Source organism: Crotalus tigris, unplaced genomic scaffold (assembly GCF_016545835.1).
Source record: "Crotalus tigris isolate CLP2741 ecotype Arizona unplaced genomic scaffold, ASM1654583v1 scf7180000020347.5012614909:4044961, whole genome shotgun sequence".
Lineage (NCBI taxonomy): Eukaryota > Metazoa > Chordata > Lepidosauria > Squamata > Viperidae > Crotalus > Crotalus tigris.
The window spans coordinates 3,235,113-3,254,909 of NW_024097978.1; the positions used below are offsets into that span (position 1 = coordinate 3,235,113).

General features: G+C 39.4%; 1 protein-coding gene across 1 annotated transcript in view; it reads right to left on the reverse strand.

Annotated features, from left to right (window-relative positions):
• FSTL1 (follistatin like 1) overlaps positions 1-13,250 on the reverse strand; it is a 36,889-nt gene extending 23,639 nt beyond the window's left edge. The window contains exons 1-3 of the mRNA XM_039366644.1: positions 13,090-13,250; positions 12,928-12,990; positions 772-876 (exon numbers count right to left, since the gene is read on the reverse strand). Of these exons, the coding sequence (XP_039222578.1) occupies positions 772-876; positions 12,928-12,990; positions 13,090-13,092 (171 nt within the window). The 5' untranslated portion in view covers positions 13,093-13,250. The remainder of the gene's footprint in view (positions 1-771; positions 877-12,927; positions 12,991-13,089) is intronic.
• Positions 13,251-19,797: the final 6,547 nt, after the last annotated feature.

The following is a 19,797-nucleotide window of genomic DNA, read 5'->3' on the forward strand; positions in this document are numbered from 1 at the left end:
GATGGTTTTATAGGAAGTCTCTATCCATGGAAAAGAAGGGTCTTGGATAATTTACCCCCACAATTCAGACTTAAAAAGATTTGTTACTGGAAATTATAGTTCAGCAAATTTGAAGAGCCATAGGGTCCTAATCCTGCTTTAAAGTCTGCCTAAGCATTTTAAGGCAAGGATCTAACTTTGAATCATACAATTCTTCAGGCTGATTAAGGTTGATGGGAGTCAAAGTCCAGACCAATAGAAAATACCAGGTCTCCGAGTCTATTGCTGTCATAGTAACAGTGACTACTGATAACACTGACATAAAGGTTTAGACCAGGGGGTTCTCAACCTTGGCAACTTTAAGACTTGTGGACTTCAACTCCCAGAATTCCTCAGCCAGTAAAGCTGGCTGAGGAATTCTGGGAGTTGAAATCCACAAGTCTTAAAGTTGCCAAGGTTGAGAACCCCTGGTTTAGACAAAGTCAGAAGACTGTTGGTAGTCTCTGAGTTTAGTTGTTTGCTTGTAGATGTTTTGTTACACAAATATGTGACATCATTAGTACAAATGTGTATGGGGTTTGATCCCTGTTTATATACAATAGCTTGCTGTGTCTCTTTTGAATGGTGTGTAAATCTAGTTTATCTGTATATGTCTACTGATGGCTGAGAAGAGTTTGCAGGACTATATGACTTACAACTGCCACAAGCAAAAAAAAAAAAAAACACCTTACTGACAGAAATGTTTACGCTATAAAAGGATTTTTGCTGTTAAAGTGATAGTCTATGTCATACCTCAATGCACAGGCAGGTTGGCTCACTCTTTTCTGTCACAGCACATTCCCGGCCAGCTCCACAAAAAACATTGGCGCAGATTTTAGATTTGCTAACTGGCTCTTCCTATAAGATGTTAAAACAAAATACATTGTTGAAAGGATGTAATTCAGAAAAAAAACTGTGCTTTTCAGTTTGGTGCTTTTTCGCATTATGGTTTCTTTAGAACATGTAAACTATGTGTAGCGAATATACATTGCACTAAATGAGAAGGATGTCACAGATGAAACTATTTCTCCTTCTATATTCAAGCAAGATATGAATCAGGGTACAGATGTCTCAAAAGCAAAAGTTTGCAAAAATAAAAGAGAAACAGTGAGTGGTGTTAATATAAGTAAGGTTGACTTAAAATTATTTTTATTTTCTGTCTTTAATTTCTCTTGCTCATTATTTTTTTATCCCGTGCTTTGTGTAACGCTGCCTACTTCAAAAATAAATAGTGTCATAGATATGCATAAATTCATGTATTCAAGCAATTGCAATCAAACAAATACAAGTGATATATGCATATGATTTTGCGTGAACCTACATGTGGTTTTCCACTGATTGCCCTCTCCCATGGTTAGTCAAGAATGGAAACTGTCTGCAAGTTATACAAATTGTTTCCTACACCCATCTGGCCAATTAACTGAAGCAATCTACAAAGTTTCAGTATTAAAATGTTCACTTTTCTTAAAGATTTTTCTGCATGTCTCATATGCTTCCATTCCTTTCTACAGCTCAGCCAAACCCAGCTGCAAAACTCACCCCTTGGGAGGAAAGAGACCATGCCCATTCAATCAGAGCAAGTCTCCAGGAGGTTAGGCAATTTGAACATACCAGAATTATAAGATCAGAGTGGTTGAAATCATTTTAAAAGCAGCAAGAGCCTCCCTAAGTTTCTAACTATCAAAAAAAAGTGTTCCAATTCTGTCAGAAGATTAGAATGCCTTTAATAATGCTGCAAGAGTGTACAAGACAACTAACAGACATTTTTATGTCTGCCTTAGCTGCATTTAAAGTTTTTCAGTGATAAAACAGAAATGTAATGGAGATGTGTGCCATAAAATAAAAAAGCCATCTTCGATATTGTATAACAGAAGGATGCCTGAGATAACCGCCAATTTGTCCCACTGGACTTTTGAAAATGTGTGCAATTTTACACCTCAATTGCATATTTCTGCTTTCAAATTTCAAATTTTCATTCTTCCAAATATAAATGACAATACATGTTTTGTTCGAGGCTAAGGGGGAAAAAAGTTCAGGAGAGCCAGCGTAATACAATCCTTCTCTTTGCTCCAATGCTGAAAAGTCTGATTATGAATACTATACAGTATTGGGTTTTTCTTAAAGCTCTTCACATAGCATCATGAGCACTTTATATAATTATACAGCTCTTGATATAATTCTTAAAACAGCCCACAAATGAATTCCATTACAAATCTTCTGGGAGAGGATTTCTCTACAGCTCAGTTGCTGCAAAATGGCACTGCAAAAATTCTTTGCTATTGCAGCAGATTTAATTTCTGTAATAAAGTCTTTTGCTAATAGAGGCATCAAGTCTGTGCTAGAGCTCTATGGTTTACCTCCTCTTTTTTTTTGTTTAGAACTCTTTTCATCTTGCACATATTTACAGCCTTATCAGCTAAGCTTGCATCAACCTGCTTGACTTCATCTTGGTGTGGTACTTTCCAAAAGAACATTTTTCTCCTATTTTTTTACCCACAACCTTCCTTTTTCCAGGCAAAACTTATCCACTATCTTCAATCAGTCCTGTTAATTGGCCCTTGTATGGTTTTTTCCTTCCTGTCCTCTTTTGTTAGTTGTTTCCACTGGATACATTCCATTTTACCAACATGGTGCCCACAACTTAGATTATTTTAGATGCAGTCTAACAGGTGTTCCAAAGGTGCTTTTTTCACAAGGCAACTGGACTTTTGGGGGGGGGGTTGAAGACGTTTCACTTCTTATCCAAGAAGCTCCTTCAGCTCTGACTGGATGATGGGGAATGGCAGGATTTATATTCCTTGTAGACAGCTGGTCATTTGCATTCTTTTAGCAAATCGTTGAAGCCCCTGGAGGCTTATCTGTGTCATCAGGGTCACCTGAGTGGTGCAAATGGGTGTTGAGCCTTCTTGGAACTGTTGAAAGTATAAATCCTGCCATTCCCCACTATCCAGTCAGAGCTGAAGAAGCTGCTTGGATGAGGAGCAAAACTTCTTCAAAGAAAAAATGAAGTCCAGTTGCCCTGTGAAAAAAAGCACCTTTGGGACAACCATGACCTAGATGACTGAGAATCTCCATAGACATTCAGTCTGATAGATGTAAAACAGATATGAGCACCGAATCATTTTGATGCTATACTTCTGTGAAAGGATACAATATGAATGTTTAATAAATATTGGTTACTCTACTGTTGACAACATAACTCAAGAGTTAAACCTTACAGTTTAATCTGGTTTATTATTACTGAATCTGGTGCTAGCATCAACAGGATTGTTAACAACTGTGGATCAATGTTGAATGTCAAAGCAAGCATACCGGTATGTTGTTCTTTGCTATATCCCCAGTATTAACTATCACATTTAAAAAAATGTGGGTTTTGGATAAAAGAAACATTATACAGCACTAGAAGGAGAAATCTATACTCTATTTGATTCGTAAGAATGGATCACTGATGACAGTATCTGAATTTCTAGTACAGAAGTTGCTTTTTTCAAAGAGGAAAAGTGGAGATTTCTGAGCTATAAAGTCGGAGCATTCTTTTACTGTAATGCAAAGACCTCACATTTTTTTCATCAGTGGTGCTTTTTTCACTTTGCTCTTCACAGCCCTGCAGTAAAAGCAGTTTGGTTTAAGAATCCTACATTATTATGGATATCAACCAATAATTTTCTGGTTTTCTGTTAATATCTTCCTACTACATTACACCCAAATAAAATAAGGATACTCAGTGAATTTTATCTTTACTATCTACCAGAAATACTTTGAATAAACAGCTCAGATGAACTAATGAAAAGCTGTTTGCTGGCTTGCAAAAGGAATTAAGATGCATTTCTTTTTACAATTTTTTTGATCTTGGAACTTCTGCAATTAGTTTAACAGTCCATCCAGATTGCTTAATTAGCTATACATGTAACAACAACAAATAAAACCTGATGTTAGGCAAAACACTGTTCTGCCAAGGACCTCTGAAGGACATTTAGAAATCCCAGCAGATATAAGCATAAGTCAGATCTGAGTCTTCAACTGAGTACTGGAATAGTAACTTCTTATACATGCACTCTACTGAGGTCCTATACCAGCTTTCACTGGTACAAAGAACAGAAAGGATGATGCAGTGCAGGCGTGGTGAACATAGAGCAGAGTTTGGGAGTCATTCTTAATCAGACATATTGCACAATCCCATGGTTTTTGTTTTGTTGTTGTTAGGGTTAGCTTGCCGAATAAGCCTACACTATGGTTTATAAAGCAAGGTTTATAGCTTAGCATAACTGTGGCTTCTGCAAAAAGCCATCCATGCAGTGATGGGATTCAAATATGTGAACAACCGGTTCTGTGTGTGGATGCTGCTTCCGGAAGTCCATTCTGGGCCTGGGCAATGAAAAATTAGCTACCAGTTCTGCTGAACTGGTGCAAACTGGCTGAATCCCATCACTGCATCCATGGTTTGGTAGAGTGAATCATATCATTCAGTATTATGAAAGTTAAAGGACCATCACTGAAGTCAGGAAGAAAACGCAACAAATAAGGCACTCTAGGCAAGAAGGGATGGAGAGAAAACCTTAAAGTGAGATTCCTCAATGTATCCTACTTAAAATTTATTAAAGCACCCACAACTAGTGCTTATTTATGCTTGCAGTATGAGAAAATCATTACCAAGTTAGTAAGTTTTTCTGTATTCACAAATTTTAACAGGATACAGAAAGAGAACCCATGCAAACAACAACAACAATCCCCAAATATAAGCAAGCACCAGCTGTAACTGGTTTGTCCAAAGGTTTTTTTTTTTTTGATAATTATTTATCAGCAGTAGACAAAGGATAAGAAAATAAATTTAAGATGAAGAAGATTTAGATTAGTAACTAGCTAAAGAAGAGAGAACATGTTTTCATCAGCAATTTAGGCAGTTTTCCAGAGGATTCTGCAGCAAGGATCATTTTTTTCATAAATGATTCAATATTAGGGAAGAGTAATTAAGTGACTATCTGCAGAAAACATATGCAGAAAATTATTCAGGGCTATGAAAACCAAAGCAGTTTCTGATCAGTTCTAATAAAGTATCTCCAAATTAAAAGAAATGGATCATAAATGGTTTAATAGTATATTATCCCATGACTAATAAGGAGAGAAGCAGAATATTAGTTTTGCCTTCTCTGTTTCTCAACATTCATAGAGAGGTTAGGGCTGAATCTTGAAGACAAGCTCTGCCAATATTATGAAACTTTGTGACATTACAAGAGAAGGCTTGTGAAAAAATATTTAAAAAATGACTCGGAACACAACCATCCTAACTTCATGCATATATTTGGAGTGGTCTGAACTTGCAGTTGCTAACCAGAAAGGGGATTTTGATCTTGTTTTAGGATAAATAAGTGCATTTATATGAACATATGGGACAAATCAACAAAAGAATACAAATAATTATAATACAGAAGCATAAAAATGAACACTACCCAGTTGCCAAGTAGCCTCTTTTCTCCTTTTAAAGATAAGATCAGTTTTTGCCCTTCTTCAGGCATTAAGTGAGCCAATTTGATGTGCAGCAGTGATTAAGGCATCAGACTACAAACCAGGAGACTGTGAGTTATAGTCCTGCCTTAGATACAAAGCCAGCTGGGAACACCTTAGGCCAGTCACCTTAGGCCAGTCTTAGGAATGAAGCAATGGCAAACTACTTCCCGAAAAACTTTGCCAAGAAAAATTCAAGGGCTTGTCCTGGCAGTCACCAGGGGTCAAGATTGATTTGCACAAACTAATCCTCAAATATTCCATCTACCCTTCATGATTCTGAAAGGGGCTCCAAGACCATCCAATCCTTTAAGACTCCAAGTTCTGGAGACTTACAATTGAAAGAGGAAGTTTGTGAACTATTTAGAACTACCTATAATCCTGCATTTCTGTGATCTGCAATGAGATCTGAGTTTTAGCTAAATCAAGGTTTCAAAGCTCATATAGTCACAAGGGCTTCTTGGTCCAATGGCTGCAATGTTGAAGTCTTTTTATAGAGTGATAGAAAAGTGTCAATAAATTCACTAAATTAAAAAAAAACTTTACTGTAAAATAGAGCTGTATTTCTTGCCATTTCATTTGTTGACTTAGTCCATAGTGATGGCTGAAAAGTGCTGATGGCATAGGAACTGTGTGAAAGTAGATTTGTTTTGTTTGGAGAAAGGCTAGTAGACCACTGGAAATAAATTTTATTGCCAAAATGCTAAAATTCCAAGTTGCAGCATCCCCTCCAGGTACCTCCTATTAGAACCAGGCCTGCAGAACACACCACTGGTCTCCTGTAAGGCTTAGCTGGGGAGCAAGGGAGCAAGGCCAGCATAGCCCTTGAAGAAGTAAAATTATTTCCACTATTTTTTCCCACTCTTTCTAATTTGCATTTTATCAGCAAATGTTTTATTTCTTTCTCACTGAAATGAGCAGCGAGGGTATAAATTGAAGCTGTGTGTATGTGTGTGTGTGTGTGTGTATGTGTGTGTGTGTGTGTGAGAGAGAGAGAGAGAGAGAGAGAGAGAGAGAGAGAGAGAGACTGTTTTTGCTATTTATTGTATCACACAATGTAAAATAATTTCCCAGATATCCTCAACATACCAAGCCAAGATCAGACCACATCTGCATCCATATTGGTTGACCATGATCAAACTCTGATTTGGTGCATGCAACCCATATGTAACTCTGTATTTGTCTTGTTAATGTCAGTAGCTAAATCACTTTTTTCTACTCTCATATCTTCCAAATAACCTGGAATATACATTCCTTAATTTCTATCTAAATTAAAAATTGTCACCCATCTTATAAAACACATCACAAAAGTTTTCAAACCATAATGGTTTAAAAAATGCTGATTAATACACATATGTACAATATACATACTTATCAATTGCACTATTTTCTTTGAAGGTAGACAATATTGTGCTAAGTACAGAAAACTGACAATAATAGAGAGCCAGTTTGGTGTAGTGGTTAAGATGCTGGGCTGGAAATCAGGAGACTGTGAATTCTAGTCCTGCATTAGTCATGAAAGCCAGATCGCAGGGTTATTGTCAAATAGAAGGAGTATTAATTATAATTACCATCTTGAGCTACTTACATAGTAATAAAAGCAGAATAAAAATCTAATAATAAAAATAATGAAAGGCAAACAATAAAAGAAATGAAAAGAGAATCTAACTAAATCTAGTTTATACAAATTACCAATAACTATATCTCTTTCATATCTTTAATTCCGCAAACCGTTGTTTCCATCACATCCATAAAATTATTTATACACTGCATTTTATTGTTTCTCATCATCTCTTTTTAAGAATCTCACTCACCACCCAATCCTGTTTTTTTATCTCAACCAATTCTTAACATTTCTCTGTCCATTTCCCCAAAATATTTGCTCTAGTTTTTCACTGTTTGCTTTTGTTCACTGTATCCTTTCTGTCAAAGATGTTGTTGATGTTATTGATGTTGATGTTCTTGGTTTTTAATTTTCAGATACATAATTTATCGTATTACATAATCTATCTTCATTTGACTCTCAGCTAACAATTCAGCATTATCTATATACAAAATATCATATTTGTTCACATTCTCAACATCATGTGTTCCTTATACCATATTCATAAATATATTAACATTACTGTCTTATTGCTTGCTCACTGTTAGAAAGGGAAACATATTTTTAAATACTTCCCACTAGTCAAACTTTATCACTAAGCTTCAATCTACTTCCAGGTTAATCTTCCTTATATCCACCTTCTATTCATTCTGTTTGGAGTAAACTGAATTTGCTTTTCTTGAGTATCACCATTAATTGAATCATAACATGAAACTATTACCAAGCTATACTTTCTTCTTTTATACACACCAAAACAATCTAGATGAGACCAAGGCATATTTTCTGACACATTTTACTTCTTTCATTCATAATAAATTCACAATTTCACTTCACATGTATTCTTCAGTTAATTATTTTAATTCAGTTCTATTACATTCTTCCACTTTCTCTTAATTTCACAAACACATAACATACTGTTTTTCTTTTTTTCATTTTATTAATTATATCCTTTACTACATCCTCCTTTTATATTTCAAGACACACATATTATTATAATAATTATAATTTACTAAATTTGTATATCATGGAACTATTACAGCTGACATGAAAATAAGTTACAATAAAACATCTACTCTCAGGGCTATCAATAGCTGAGGCTATGAAATACAATACTGTTCACCACACTGTACCATTGCTCAAGACTTTTACACACGGTTTTTAGTACAATAAAGAGTATACTCATTTTCAACCTTAGTTGTTCCCAAGCCACATGGAGCCTTCCCTGCTAATAGCAAGGAACAGCATTGGCCAGTTGTGGACATTTATTCCAGCATGCTAAAAAGGGTACCAAAATCCAGACATCCCCCATGCATGCTGATGGTATTACATGCAAACTAGGCCTGCTAATATTGCATGCCAATGTTGCATCACTTATATCTAACATCATCCAGGAAGCACAGGTTTCCCTGAATACCAGTTCCTTCCACGTATCAAAAGTTATTATTTGGGCTTCCATGCCTTTAGAAAATTGAGTGGTCTGGATAGTAAAGTTGATAGGACTTTCATCAGATTTGAAATGTTCTTTTGCCAGATAATACTTTTTGCTAAGTTTGTTGATGTGAAATTACTGCACAAGGCTGGGCTCCCTAACAAGGGATACAGGGGCGTGACCTTTCTATGCAATATTATTTTTACAATATGTTCAGAATGTTGTATTTCTGCTACATAAAGCTCTGGCCAGCAATATCATATGTATTTCAAAGAATGTTGCTGAATCTTTAACAGGCCCAATAAGTATTTTTTTGAAAACTGGTAGTTGGTATAGGCAAGCTGCTCATAAAAAAGAAAAAAGACAAAGGTAAACAAAGGGTGCTATAGACCATTCTGGAAGGCTAGAGGGAAATGCTAAGGACATTCTAATCAGAACGTCTTATAGGAAATTGATGTTTTGTGGTTGTTCTTCTTTGGCAGCCATTTTGTTAATGGAATCGCCCCTGTTCTTGCCCAGCCACTGTGCATAAGTGTCTTATTTTCAAAATTCCAAATATATGCACTGGCTAGATACTAGATACAATACTTATGGGGTCTGTAAAAGGTCCAGAAACATTCTTTGGAATACATATGATATTGCTGGCTAGATGAACTCCCACTCCCACTCAGCTTTCTACTTTTACCACCTTCTAAATATATTATAGCCTGACTATCGCAAGCTGACTATATTATAGCCCGACTATCGCAAGCTCTGGCTTGTCTCTGTCATTGCTCCTTTGCTACCTCTCACTACGGCACCATAGTATATTGCTTGCTTTAAAAATTCTTCAAAATAACAGCCAATTGGATGCCATGATTAGGGATCAGTTTAATATTGGGGAGATTTGGGTTCAAATCCAATCCACCCTCAGCTGTGGAAACTCATTAGATCAGGGCTTTTCAACCTTTTCACCCATTGTACCACTTTTAGGATATGGCAATATCCGAGTACCACCAGTCACCTAGCAAGGTGTCAAAAAGTTGATGATAAAAAAAGGAAAAAAGTGATGAAGTACAGCTAGTCCTCCACTTACAATAGTTCACTTAGTGACTGTTCAAAGTTACAATGACACTGAAAAAAGTGCCCCCCAAGCCACAGCCGAGAAAGACACCTGCCTGCCTGCCCAGTGGCTCCCTTCCTCCTGTCCGAGGTTTTCATTGTTGTGAGCATTTCTGCTGAGAATTGGCAGCAGGGGTGGGGTGGGGGTGTTTGGTTTTTATTTCCCTCGTCTGCTAAATGGTTGCAGCAGGTTTTGGTCACTTCACATGACCCTGGGACACTGTGACTGTAATAAATATGAATCAGTTGCCAAGCATCTGAATGTAAATCACAAGACTCTGGAGATGTTGCAACATTCCAGCTGATCAGCACTTCTTCTGGGCTCAACAGAAGCACCAGGATCAGCGCCGAGCTCCAGCTGGAGCCTGGCGCTGATCCTGGCACTTCCACTGAGCCCTGACAGCCCTGCAACTCCAGCCATCTCTCACTCAGGCTTGTGCGGTCCTGCCACTGGTTCAGCTCATTCCCCTCCCCCGCTACCACTTTTTTAAGGATGGTCACGTACCACCTGCCAATGTACCACAGATGGTACCCATACCACTGGTTGAAAAGCCCTGCATTAGATGACCCCAAGCTAAGAATCACATATCTTACATGGTTTTTGCTATAGAGATGGAAAAAAGGGAGAACCCAGCTAAATAGCCTTGAGCTCATAGAGGCAAGGCAGAATGTAAATCAAACACATAAATACATAAATTTAATAAAAGTGGGAAATTCAAAACACTGCACAAGTTTAGAATTCTTGCATTTTTCAATAATTGCTTTGAGGAACCTTTATAGTGTTTTTAAGATAAACTCCCAAAGCGGGACATCTCAGAGTGAGGTAAAATTGCTTACATCACTGTAACACAGAGCATCTCTAAGTCTACCATATTCACAGTGAGAAAGAGTTATTAAAGATAAATCAGAAAAAGAAATATTCATTATAAATGTAATTTTGATCACAATCAAATATAATAGTTCTGAAGTTAATATAAAAGGGAGGGAAATTTGTGTAAAGGGCAGGATGGAACTCACCAGAGATTTTTGTAATGGATATTTTGTCCCTTTGCTTGAAGCAGCTTGAATCTGGTTAGTTTAAAACATTTTCTATGGCAATTATTAAGGGCTTAGTCAATGACCTCACTTTTAGGGAAGTTTTGATTCTGGGAATTCAAACACTATTTCTCCTCCCTATTTCCAAGGATAATATATTAATATGCATACAATAAAAAAGTGGAGCAGAAATTCATAGGTTTTCAATAAGTTTATGCATCTTTAGAAAGCCTTCCAGACATTACTCTAGTCACTATAATTTATTTACTTGATTTTTTTCAACTTAATAAGGAATTCCTTCTGCAAACCTAAGATAATCAGTTTTGTTTCCAGATGAGGATGAATCATTTGCTGGGAACATAAAGAGTAACAAATGTTTTTCTTTCATGTTTTTTAATCTGGTTGCACTCCTCCCAGAGGGCTTTTCTTCACATCTCTTCAACGTGTAGACTTCTTCACCTTAACAGACAGCGGGGTGTGTGTGTGTGGGGGGGGGGAATCCCCTTCCTCAGAATAAATTATATTAAATTGATTCTTCTGATTCAGTCAGGACTCACATAGTTGATTAAAATGATATGGGGTCTCTGAATATATGGATACAGATGGCCAGTAATCAGTTATTTCACATCAATTTTAAACTAGCATGCACAATACTTAATAAGAGCTCAACAGCCACTTCTTTTGCTTTTGAAAACACTGAGTCAGAAGATAAGAGGGTAGATCAGCTTTGCCTGAATTTTAGGGCAACTTATAGCAGATCATCTACAGCAGTGGTTCTCAACCTTTCTAATGCTGTGACCCCATAATACAGTTCCCCATGTTGTGGTGACCCCCAACCACTTATACATCACCAGGTGCCAGGGGCGTGGCCAAAGAAAAGGGGGAAAAAATGGCGGACAGCCTTGTTTGGCGACCCCCGTGAAATGGTCGTTCGACCCCAAATGGGGTCCCGACTCACAGGTTGAGAACCAGCTGATCTACAGAATGTTCATCAAGCATATAAAAGAGGAGAAATACTATATGTGCTGGCCATTAATTCTAATTAATTCTATGTAAGTATATATATTTGGGGGGTGGGAGAGAGAAAGAGAGACAGAAGGAGACAGAGATCTGCCAATGTAGTACTCAGGTACCAGTCATAGAATTCACAAGCAAAAGTTTGGTGTTATTGAGAAATTTGATTGGAACTGATTGAATCTCCTTAATCAACTTTGTGAGCTTTTAAAATGCCCTGAATATGTTGCTCACTCTTAATTCTCTTCCCTTTTTTATATTTTATTTTCACCTACTTAAATATCTGCCCCGGCAGTCTTGTTGAAAGATGGTTTATGGCATTGTTCCAATTAAAACCAAAACAGTTTTGTGCATTGTTTGAAACATCAATGACAGTTCATAATAATGCTTTTGTGAATTGTGAGTGCATAATTTTTCTACCATTACTTTGCTCTATATCATGATCTAATAGCAAGGTTTACAATTTAGGTGGGGAAGAGGATTGGCTGGGAAGCATGCACATTTAGGAGCATGCACAGGACCACATTCCCAAATGTAGGTTACAGAGAGGGAAAAAAATAATTCAATTTATATTTAAATATAATGAATTACATGCTCTTTCTATAGAATTATCCCCCTCCTTCTGTCATATTAAACATCATATTTGGTGGTATATTCTGGAGGGGCTCAATGGCCCAGATTTAGTTCTAAGGCTTCAACATTGTGCATCCTTGTCTTGTAGAGAGTTTTCCTCAATTTCAAAGTCTGCAATTTTACGTTCTAAGTACTCTTCCAGGCTTCCCAAGATAGGCAAGAGATGTCTGAGAGTCAACCTTGCCTGTGTGTGAAATGTGAATTTTCCTTCTTGGAGGAAAAGAAACTTTTTTCTCTCTCTCTCTCTCTTTCTTTCACAAAGCCCTCACTGGGTACAACATATTTTCTGTTACAACAAAGCAAAACCTTTTGCTCTACGGAAATGGCAAAACTAGCTATTTCTCTCTTTTGGGTTCAGAACCTCTATTTTTGAAGAAGACCCTTTTGTTTCCTCGGGAGGGGAGGAAGACTCCTCCGCCTCCCAGAGCTGGCAAGAGCAGAGGCTCTGGCCTGAAGCAGGCCGTGCTCTGGAATTCGCCCCGGAGCCTCCCTCCTTTCTTCCCATCCCTTGTCCTGATGCCGGATCCTGGGAGGCATCTTTCCCCTAACGGCGGCTGCGCCGATAAGCGCCGAGCAAGGACGCATCTCCTACCGAAGTCCGAAGCCCCAGGGCGATCCCCGTCACAACGACGAAGGTGAAGAGTTGGCTGCACAGCTGCAAGAGAGAAAGAGAGAGGAGAAGGCTTACAGAAATCCTATTAGTCCCCTAACCTCAGAGCCAGGCCCCATCTCCCCGTCGGCCGAGCCCCCTCACCATCTTGCTGGTTCCGCTTGCGAGACTCTTCAGGACTTCGGCTTCGTCTGGGTAATGAATCCGAGGGTCGCGAGTTCTCGGGATGGAAGCGCGGCGCAGCCAGGAGCTCCACCCAGTCGCTTCGCCAGCTTTTTGGCTTGCTTTCCTTCCTTCCCTCTAGCCCGCCCACCATGCATCACAGACCGACAGGGCGGAGGAGGGTGGTCTGTGAAGTTGGCGGAAAGCGCGGCTCCCCCAGCGAGGCCAAGCTGGCCGTGGAGACTGATGCTCCGGGCGGAGGAAAAGAGCTTTCGGGCGCAGCAGAAAAGGAAACTGGTTCCATTTCAGTCGAGAGCTCATATTTCTTCAAGTAAAACTCGGAATAATGTACACGTTCATTAGTTCATTCATTCTTCAATTTGAATTATATCTTCTGCTGCTGCTGCTTCTGCTTCTGCTTCTGATGCTTCTGATGCTTATGCTTATGTGCACGTTCATTAGTTCATTCATTCTTCAATTTGATTTATATCTTATGCTTATGCTTATGCTTCTTATACTTATGCTTCTTATACTTCTTATGCTTCTTATGTTTATACTTATACTTCTCACCACTAAAGAACAGAACGAATATCAGGTACAATACAATCATTCAAACATCTGCACTGAAAAACAGTATCATCCTCTTTGGGACAAGAATGGTTACTCTGGAACGCCATGCGTTTAGCTTGTTACTGCACAGAACTTTCACAGTTCCCTTGTTTTAATTTAGTTGTTCAGGTACCATAAGATGCTTTATTTTATTTTTTCCCCTATTTTTTTCAGTCTTTTAAACCAAAACTGACCAGGGAAACCTTTTAGCCTGCCTTCCTTTCCTGGATAAGAATTCTGTGGATGGAGATTCTTAACTGAGTAGGAAGATGGTTCTCATGTAAAATATTTCAATAAGATACTTGTATAAAGTGATGTTAAGACTTTAGGACTACAGTATCTGTTCATGATTTTGCTTCTTTTTATTTTTATTTACCACTGATGGATTATCACCATGATCAATTTCTGATAGCCTCAGAAAAAGATGTAAGTGGAATTTTCATCACAAAAGATTGGTCAGCTTCAAATTACATTCTCTCAAGTTTTGAAGTCATTCAAGGGAATCTGTCACTCTTAATACAATAATTTTATATGATTTTATATAATATGATAGGATTCCTTTGCTCTGCACCACTGTTCAAATATTAATGCTCTTGACTGATGAAATCCAGACATTTTATCATGGAATTATAGAACTATTTGGAATCAAGCTACTATGGTACCAGTAATAATCTTTTTGGCAAAATTTATTCAAGAAATAGCAGAGTTTTCATCTATAATTAGATTTTTAATTCTATAACATCTTCTATTTTTCTATTCCTAGTCTTAAGCAAATATATCTTTATGCTTAAAAAGAATATGATCAACTACAAGTAGTCCTTGACTTACAATCACAATTAAATGAGTTTTGCTCCATTTTACGTCTTTTCTTGCTGCAATTGTTAAGTAAATCATTGAAGTAGTTATGTTAGTAACACGGTTGTTAAGTGAATCTGGCTTCCCCATTGCCTTTGCTTGCCAGAAGTTCGCAAAAGATGATCACATGATCCTGGGGCACTGCAACCATCATAAATATGAATCAGTTGCCATGAATTTTGATCATGTGACCACAGGGATGCTACAACGGTTATGTGAAAAATGGTCATAAGTCTATTCAGTGTCGTTGTAAATCTGAATGGTCACTAAAGGAAGTGTTGTAAGGCAAGGATTACCTGTATACGTTACCATCTTGGCTTGAGACTAGGCTGTGGAGGTCTTGATCTCTGGAGATTTTTGGAGGTTGTAAAGATCTAAATAGATCACAAGAAAATAGATTAAATACAAGATGGAGTTGCTATTTGTTATTTGTTTCTGTGTTAGCTCTTGACAAGATCATCTGAAAGAGAAGGCTCCCAACTTTGGGATCCTCACACAATCATGACTATTGCTTGGATAGCAGATGGAGGCTGTGATCAGGAAGTCCTTTGCCCAGCTTCAATTATTGCATCAGTTAGAGCAGAGGTCTCCAACCTTTTTGGCACTAGGGACCGATTTCATGGAAGACAGTTTTTCCATGGACCGGGGATGGGATAGGATGGGATGGGGGGCGTAGGGGGGATTCAGGATGACTCAAGTACATTACATTTATTGAAACTTTTCTAAATAAACAAATGAATAAATAAATAATGCACTTATTTCTATTATTATTACATTGTATTAGATTATATCAGTGACTTTCTGCTTCTAAGAAAGTGGGAAGGAAAAGAGAATCCTAAAAATTTAGCCTTCCAGCAAAACCCAGCATGTTGAGGAAGTGCTGAGAACATCATTCAAAAGAGAGAGACAGAGACAGAGAGAGAGAGAGACCAAACCAGCTAGGCATTGCACTAGCACAACAGTCTTTGAAAAGGTGGAAATGAAGGATTCCCTTGGAGACACAGTGCTTAAGGAGAAATGTAGCTTCTCTCCTCCCCCCTCGCCCTTTGCAAGCTGGGTAGGCTTGCAAACTTGGAGAGCTGCAGAAGAAAGGAATACACATACAGACCAAAATAAGCCATGAAAAGCAAGCAGAATGTTGCCACCTGGAGCATCAAAAAAAAAAAAAAAACTCCAGTTGAAGTGCAACAGCAGTCTTAGAAAAGGTGCAGACGAGGGAGAGAGAGAGAGAGAATCCCTTAGAGACACAGGGCTTAAGGTGAAAGGTAGCTTCTCCCTGCTCCTATTTGCACTCTGACAAAATACACACACACACATACCTTGGGAGGGTCCCCCTCCAATGAGGCTTTGGGGAAGCTCCCGGTTGGAAGCTGGGCTGGTGCGCGCTTGTCTTGCAAACTTGGACAGTTGCACAAAGAGCGCACAAGCTCAGCTGAAGTGCGGGGGGGGGGAGGAGGAAAGTGCGAAAGAAGAGGAGGAAGAAGTAGCAGGAGGAAGAGTAACCAGTTGCAAGTGCAGTTGCTGGAGGACCTTTGCACCAAGCAAGAAGTTTCTGCTCAGCCACTCTCCTGCTCCTGCCCAGACCCCTGCACTCTTGCCTCATGCGTGGAGGTGGAAGATGTGCCTTCAGCGCACCTACAGCTGCGTGACCCAGTTCCTAACTGGCTGTGGCCCAGAACCGGTCCACAGACCAGGGGTTTGGGACCCCTGAATTAGAGGGTTTTTTGGGATAGGGTAGCTCTTACAACAATGACCTTAAAGAGAGGCTGGTATCAAGCATTTAACAGAATAAAAGAGTTGGAAGGGACCTTGGAGGTCTTTTAATCCAGCCCCCTGCTCAAGCAGAAGACACTATACCATCTCAGACAAGTGACTGTCTAGTCTCTTCTTAAAAACCTCCGAGATGGAGCACACACAACTTCTCAAGGCAAGCTGTTCCACTGGTTAATTGTCCTCACTGTTAGGAAGTTTATCCTTAGTTCTAGGTTAGTTCTCTCCTTGGTTAGTTTTGAATCCATTGCTTCCTGTCTTGCCTTCTGGTACTTTGAAAAAGAGGTTGACTCCTTCTTCTTTGTGTCAGCCCTTCAAATATTGAAACTCTGCTATCATGTCACCCCTAGTCCTTCTTTTCATTAAACACATCCAATTCTTGTGACCATTCTACATATGTTTTAGCCTCCACTCCCCTAATCACCTTTGTTGCTCTTTTCTACACTCTTTACAGAGTCTCAACATCTTTTTTATATTGTTGTGACCAAAACTGTATGCAGTATTCCAAGTGTGGTCTTACTAAGGCTTTATAAAACAGTACTTACTTCACATGATCTTGATTCTATCCCTCTTAACGCAACCCAAGACTGCATTGTCTTTTTTGACTGTTGCCGCACACTGCTGGCTCATATTTAAATGATTGTCCACTAGGACTCCAAGATCCCTCTCACAGTTAACTGCTATTGATTTAATGTCAAGCCCTTACAACAGTGACCTTCAAGGGAACCTAATGTCAAGAATTTTGCAGTCGTTCTAGCTGCTAGAACTATGCAAAATGCTTGACATCAGGCTCCCTTGAAGGTAACTCAGAAGCTACAGGTGGTCCAAAATGCAGCAGTCCAACTGCTGATAGGAGATTGTATCAATTACCAATAGGCTTCTGAATCTGGCTTTTCAAAGGATTCGTTTAAACCTTTAAAGCCATAAATAGCTTGGTCTCTATATACTAGCAAAGTGTATACTTTCTGTATATTTTCCTGACCAAAATGATTAAATCTTGTGCTTCCCAAGAGGGGCTGCTCTGAGTCCCCACACCATGGGTGGAGTCCTGAAACTGCACTATTATGATATCAATCTTACATTGTGGAACACCTTGGCCACTAAAGTGATGGTAGCTCTCACCTGATTTGCATTTCACAAGGCTGCCCTGACGTGTATTACCAAAATCTAACTAAGCCAAGACATATATGCCACTCTTCCAGAAATTTGCATCAGCCTTGATCTCAGGGTTAGGTATGTGAGATGCTATTGGTCCATTGTGATAGCTTATTTGAGAGCAGGCTCACATAACATAATACTCACTGTTTTCAAAGTGTGTGATTATCTTTATGCTAGTGTCAGGTCCACCATGCAGGTTTCCTGCTATTCTGTTGAGCAGGAGGGTGGAGGAAGGCTTTTGGCCTTCCTCACATACTTTTGCTTCTCTGTAACTGCTTGGGAATTAGGAGGGGAATTGTCTTCGGAGAAGAATCAGACTCCTCCTCAGCTGGTTCCAGCCTCGTTTCAAGGTCGTTGTGCCCTAAGAGTGACCTGTTATCTATCCAGCACCTCAGTGTTCACATGACATCTCTATGGCATCATATTAGCTGCCAGTGGACTGGTCAGGGGGTGTTGTGATTCCTCACCAGCCAGTGGATCCAGCAGCTGAGTCTGAGGAATCAGATGAGGAGGAGGGGCCTGGAGTGACATTAGTCAGAGCAAAGCTCTGAGGAGCTCCAAGACTTATGGTTGGACGAGGAGCCTGGCCCCTCTACTCGTGCTCAGGCTGAGACATAGCTGTGCTGGGAGCCTGAGTTGGACAGTGATGAAGAACAGCTGGGACAAATCCCAGATGTACAAATATGCAAGCAGGAGAAGCGAGTAGGACAGAGGAATGCAATGGGGCAGCTCCAAAGGCAAAGGAGAAGGCATTAGGAAGCCATGCCTTGGCTGAATTATAAAAGGAAATGTGTGGGAGGTGCTGGTTGTTAAAGGCAACCATTCGTGTTGAGGATTGAGTTTCTGTGGACTGTGTTTGCTTTGGACACTGACTCAGGTCTGTGAGAATAAAAGGGATTGTTTTTTTTTCTTGTGGTTCCTGCCTGTTTCTTGGAAGAGGGTTTTCTCCTTGTGAGGATAACAAGGACTCACCTAGGCTGGGACAGAACAGGGGATCTGGGTTTGGGGGGAAATGAAATAATTGCTTTGCACTTTGTGCAGGACGTTCAGATTCTGCCTGACTTTTCTGCATAGTTCTTTTGATTATCCTTAATGGAGTCAAGAGTTTTGCTTTCCTGAGGGAACAACTAGGGCAGATCCTTGCAGCTAGGTTGTGCCTTAGGGACAAGCCAGGAGTCTTCTTGATGTACCAGCCACTGTGGTCCCCATCTGGATTTTTCTCTGATTTTGGGACCTTGTTGCTTGCCAGTTGGGTATTGGGGGACTTCAACCTTCATATTGTGGTAGCTGGGGAAGTTCATGGTTCCTGCTCAGGACTTCATGGTTTCCATGGCAACTGTGGGCTTGTCCTGGTAATCTTGGACCCAGCACATATAAGTGGACATGTATTATACCTGTTTTGCTTTGGAGCAGTCATCATGTGATTCGGATATGTAACATATTGGCTATCATTGTTTTATCTGATGCACAAGGAGAAGCAGGAGCAGCCAAGATTAGAGAGGCGTTTGGACAGGTTTGCCTTGTGTACAATTGCGCCCTTTCCTGGACCAGAAGGTCTTGCTTACTGCCATTTACATCTTAGCCACCTCTCAGTTGGATTACCACAGTGTGCTCTAGATGGAGCTGCCCTTCAAGACAATTTAGGAGCCCTAAATAACTCCTAAAGACTTTTGTAAGTGTTGGTTGATCCCATATGGCCCCTTAGTTTTCAAAGATCTTTTGGGAGAAGAACAGCAAAAGCAACTCCTAGAGAATAGGTTGAAAACAATATGTGAAACCCACTGAACATGGGTGCCAATGATTCAAGATTACTCCAGGGTGATAAGAAAGATGGGACATTTTTCCTTCCCTTACTGCATCAATGGGCTGTCATCCAGTGGTTACTCAGGGTGGAACCCAGCTGTACGAGCTTCCCCCTGGCCCCTCTCACTAGTTAGGACAGCATTTTGCAATAAAGTGATTCAGATTTGCTTGAGTTTTGACTCCATATGGCAATTACTTACCAAGTTATCTGGGATTCTTTTTGACCTGTTGCCTCCAATGAAGTGGATAGGATGCTCTCTAAGATGTCCTCTGCCACCTGCTAATGATGTACTTGCCTTCATGGCTTTTTCATGCAACTGAAGTGAGAAGGGTATTTCCTGGCTTTGGGATGGGTAATTGCTGACAACCTTAATATTTTCTTTTTTGTAAACCATTGAAACTTGTGATATATGCAGACACTATATTGCAGTAAATAAATAAAAATGAGGACCCACAAAACATTACAGTTTCTGACTTCTTAATTATATGCATTAC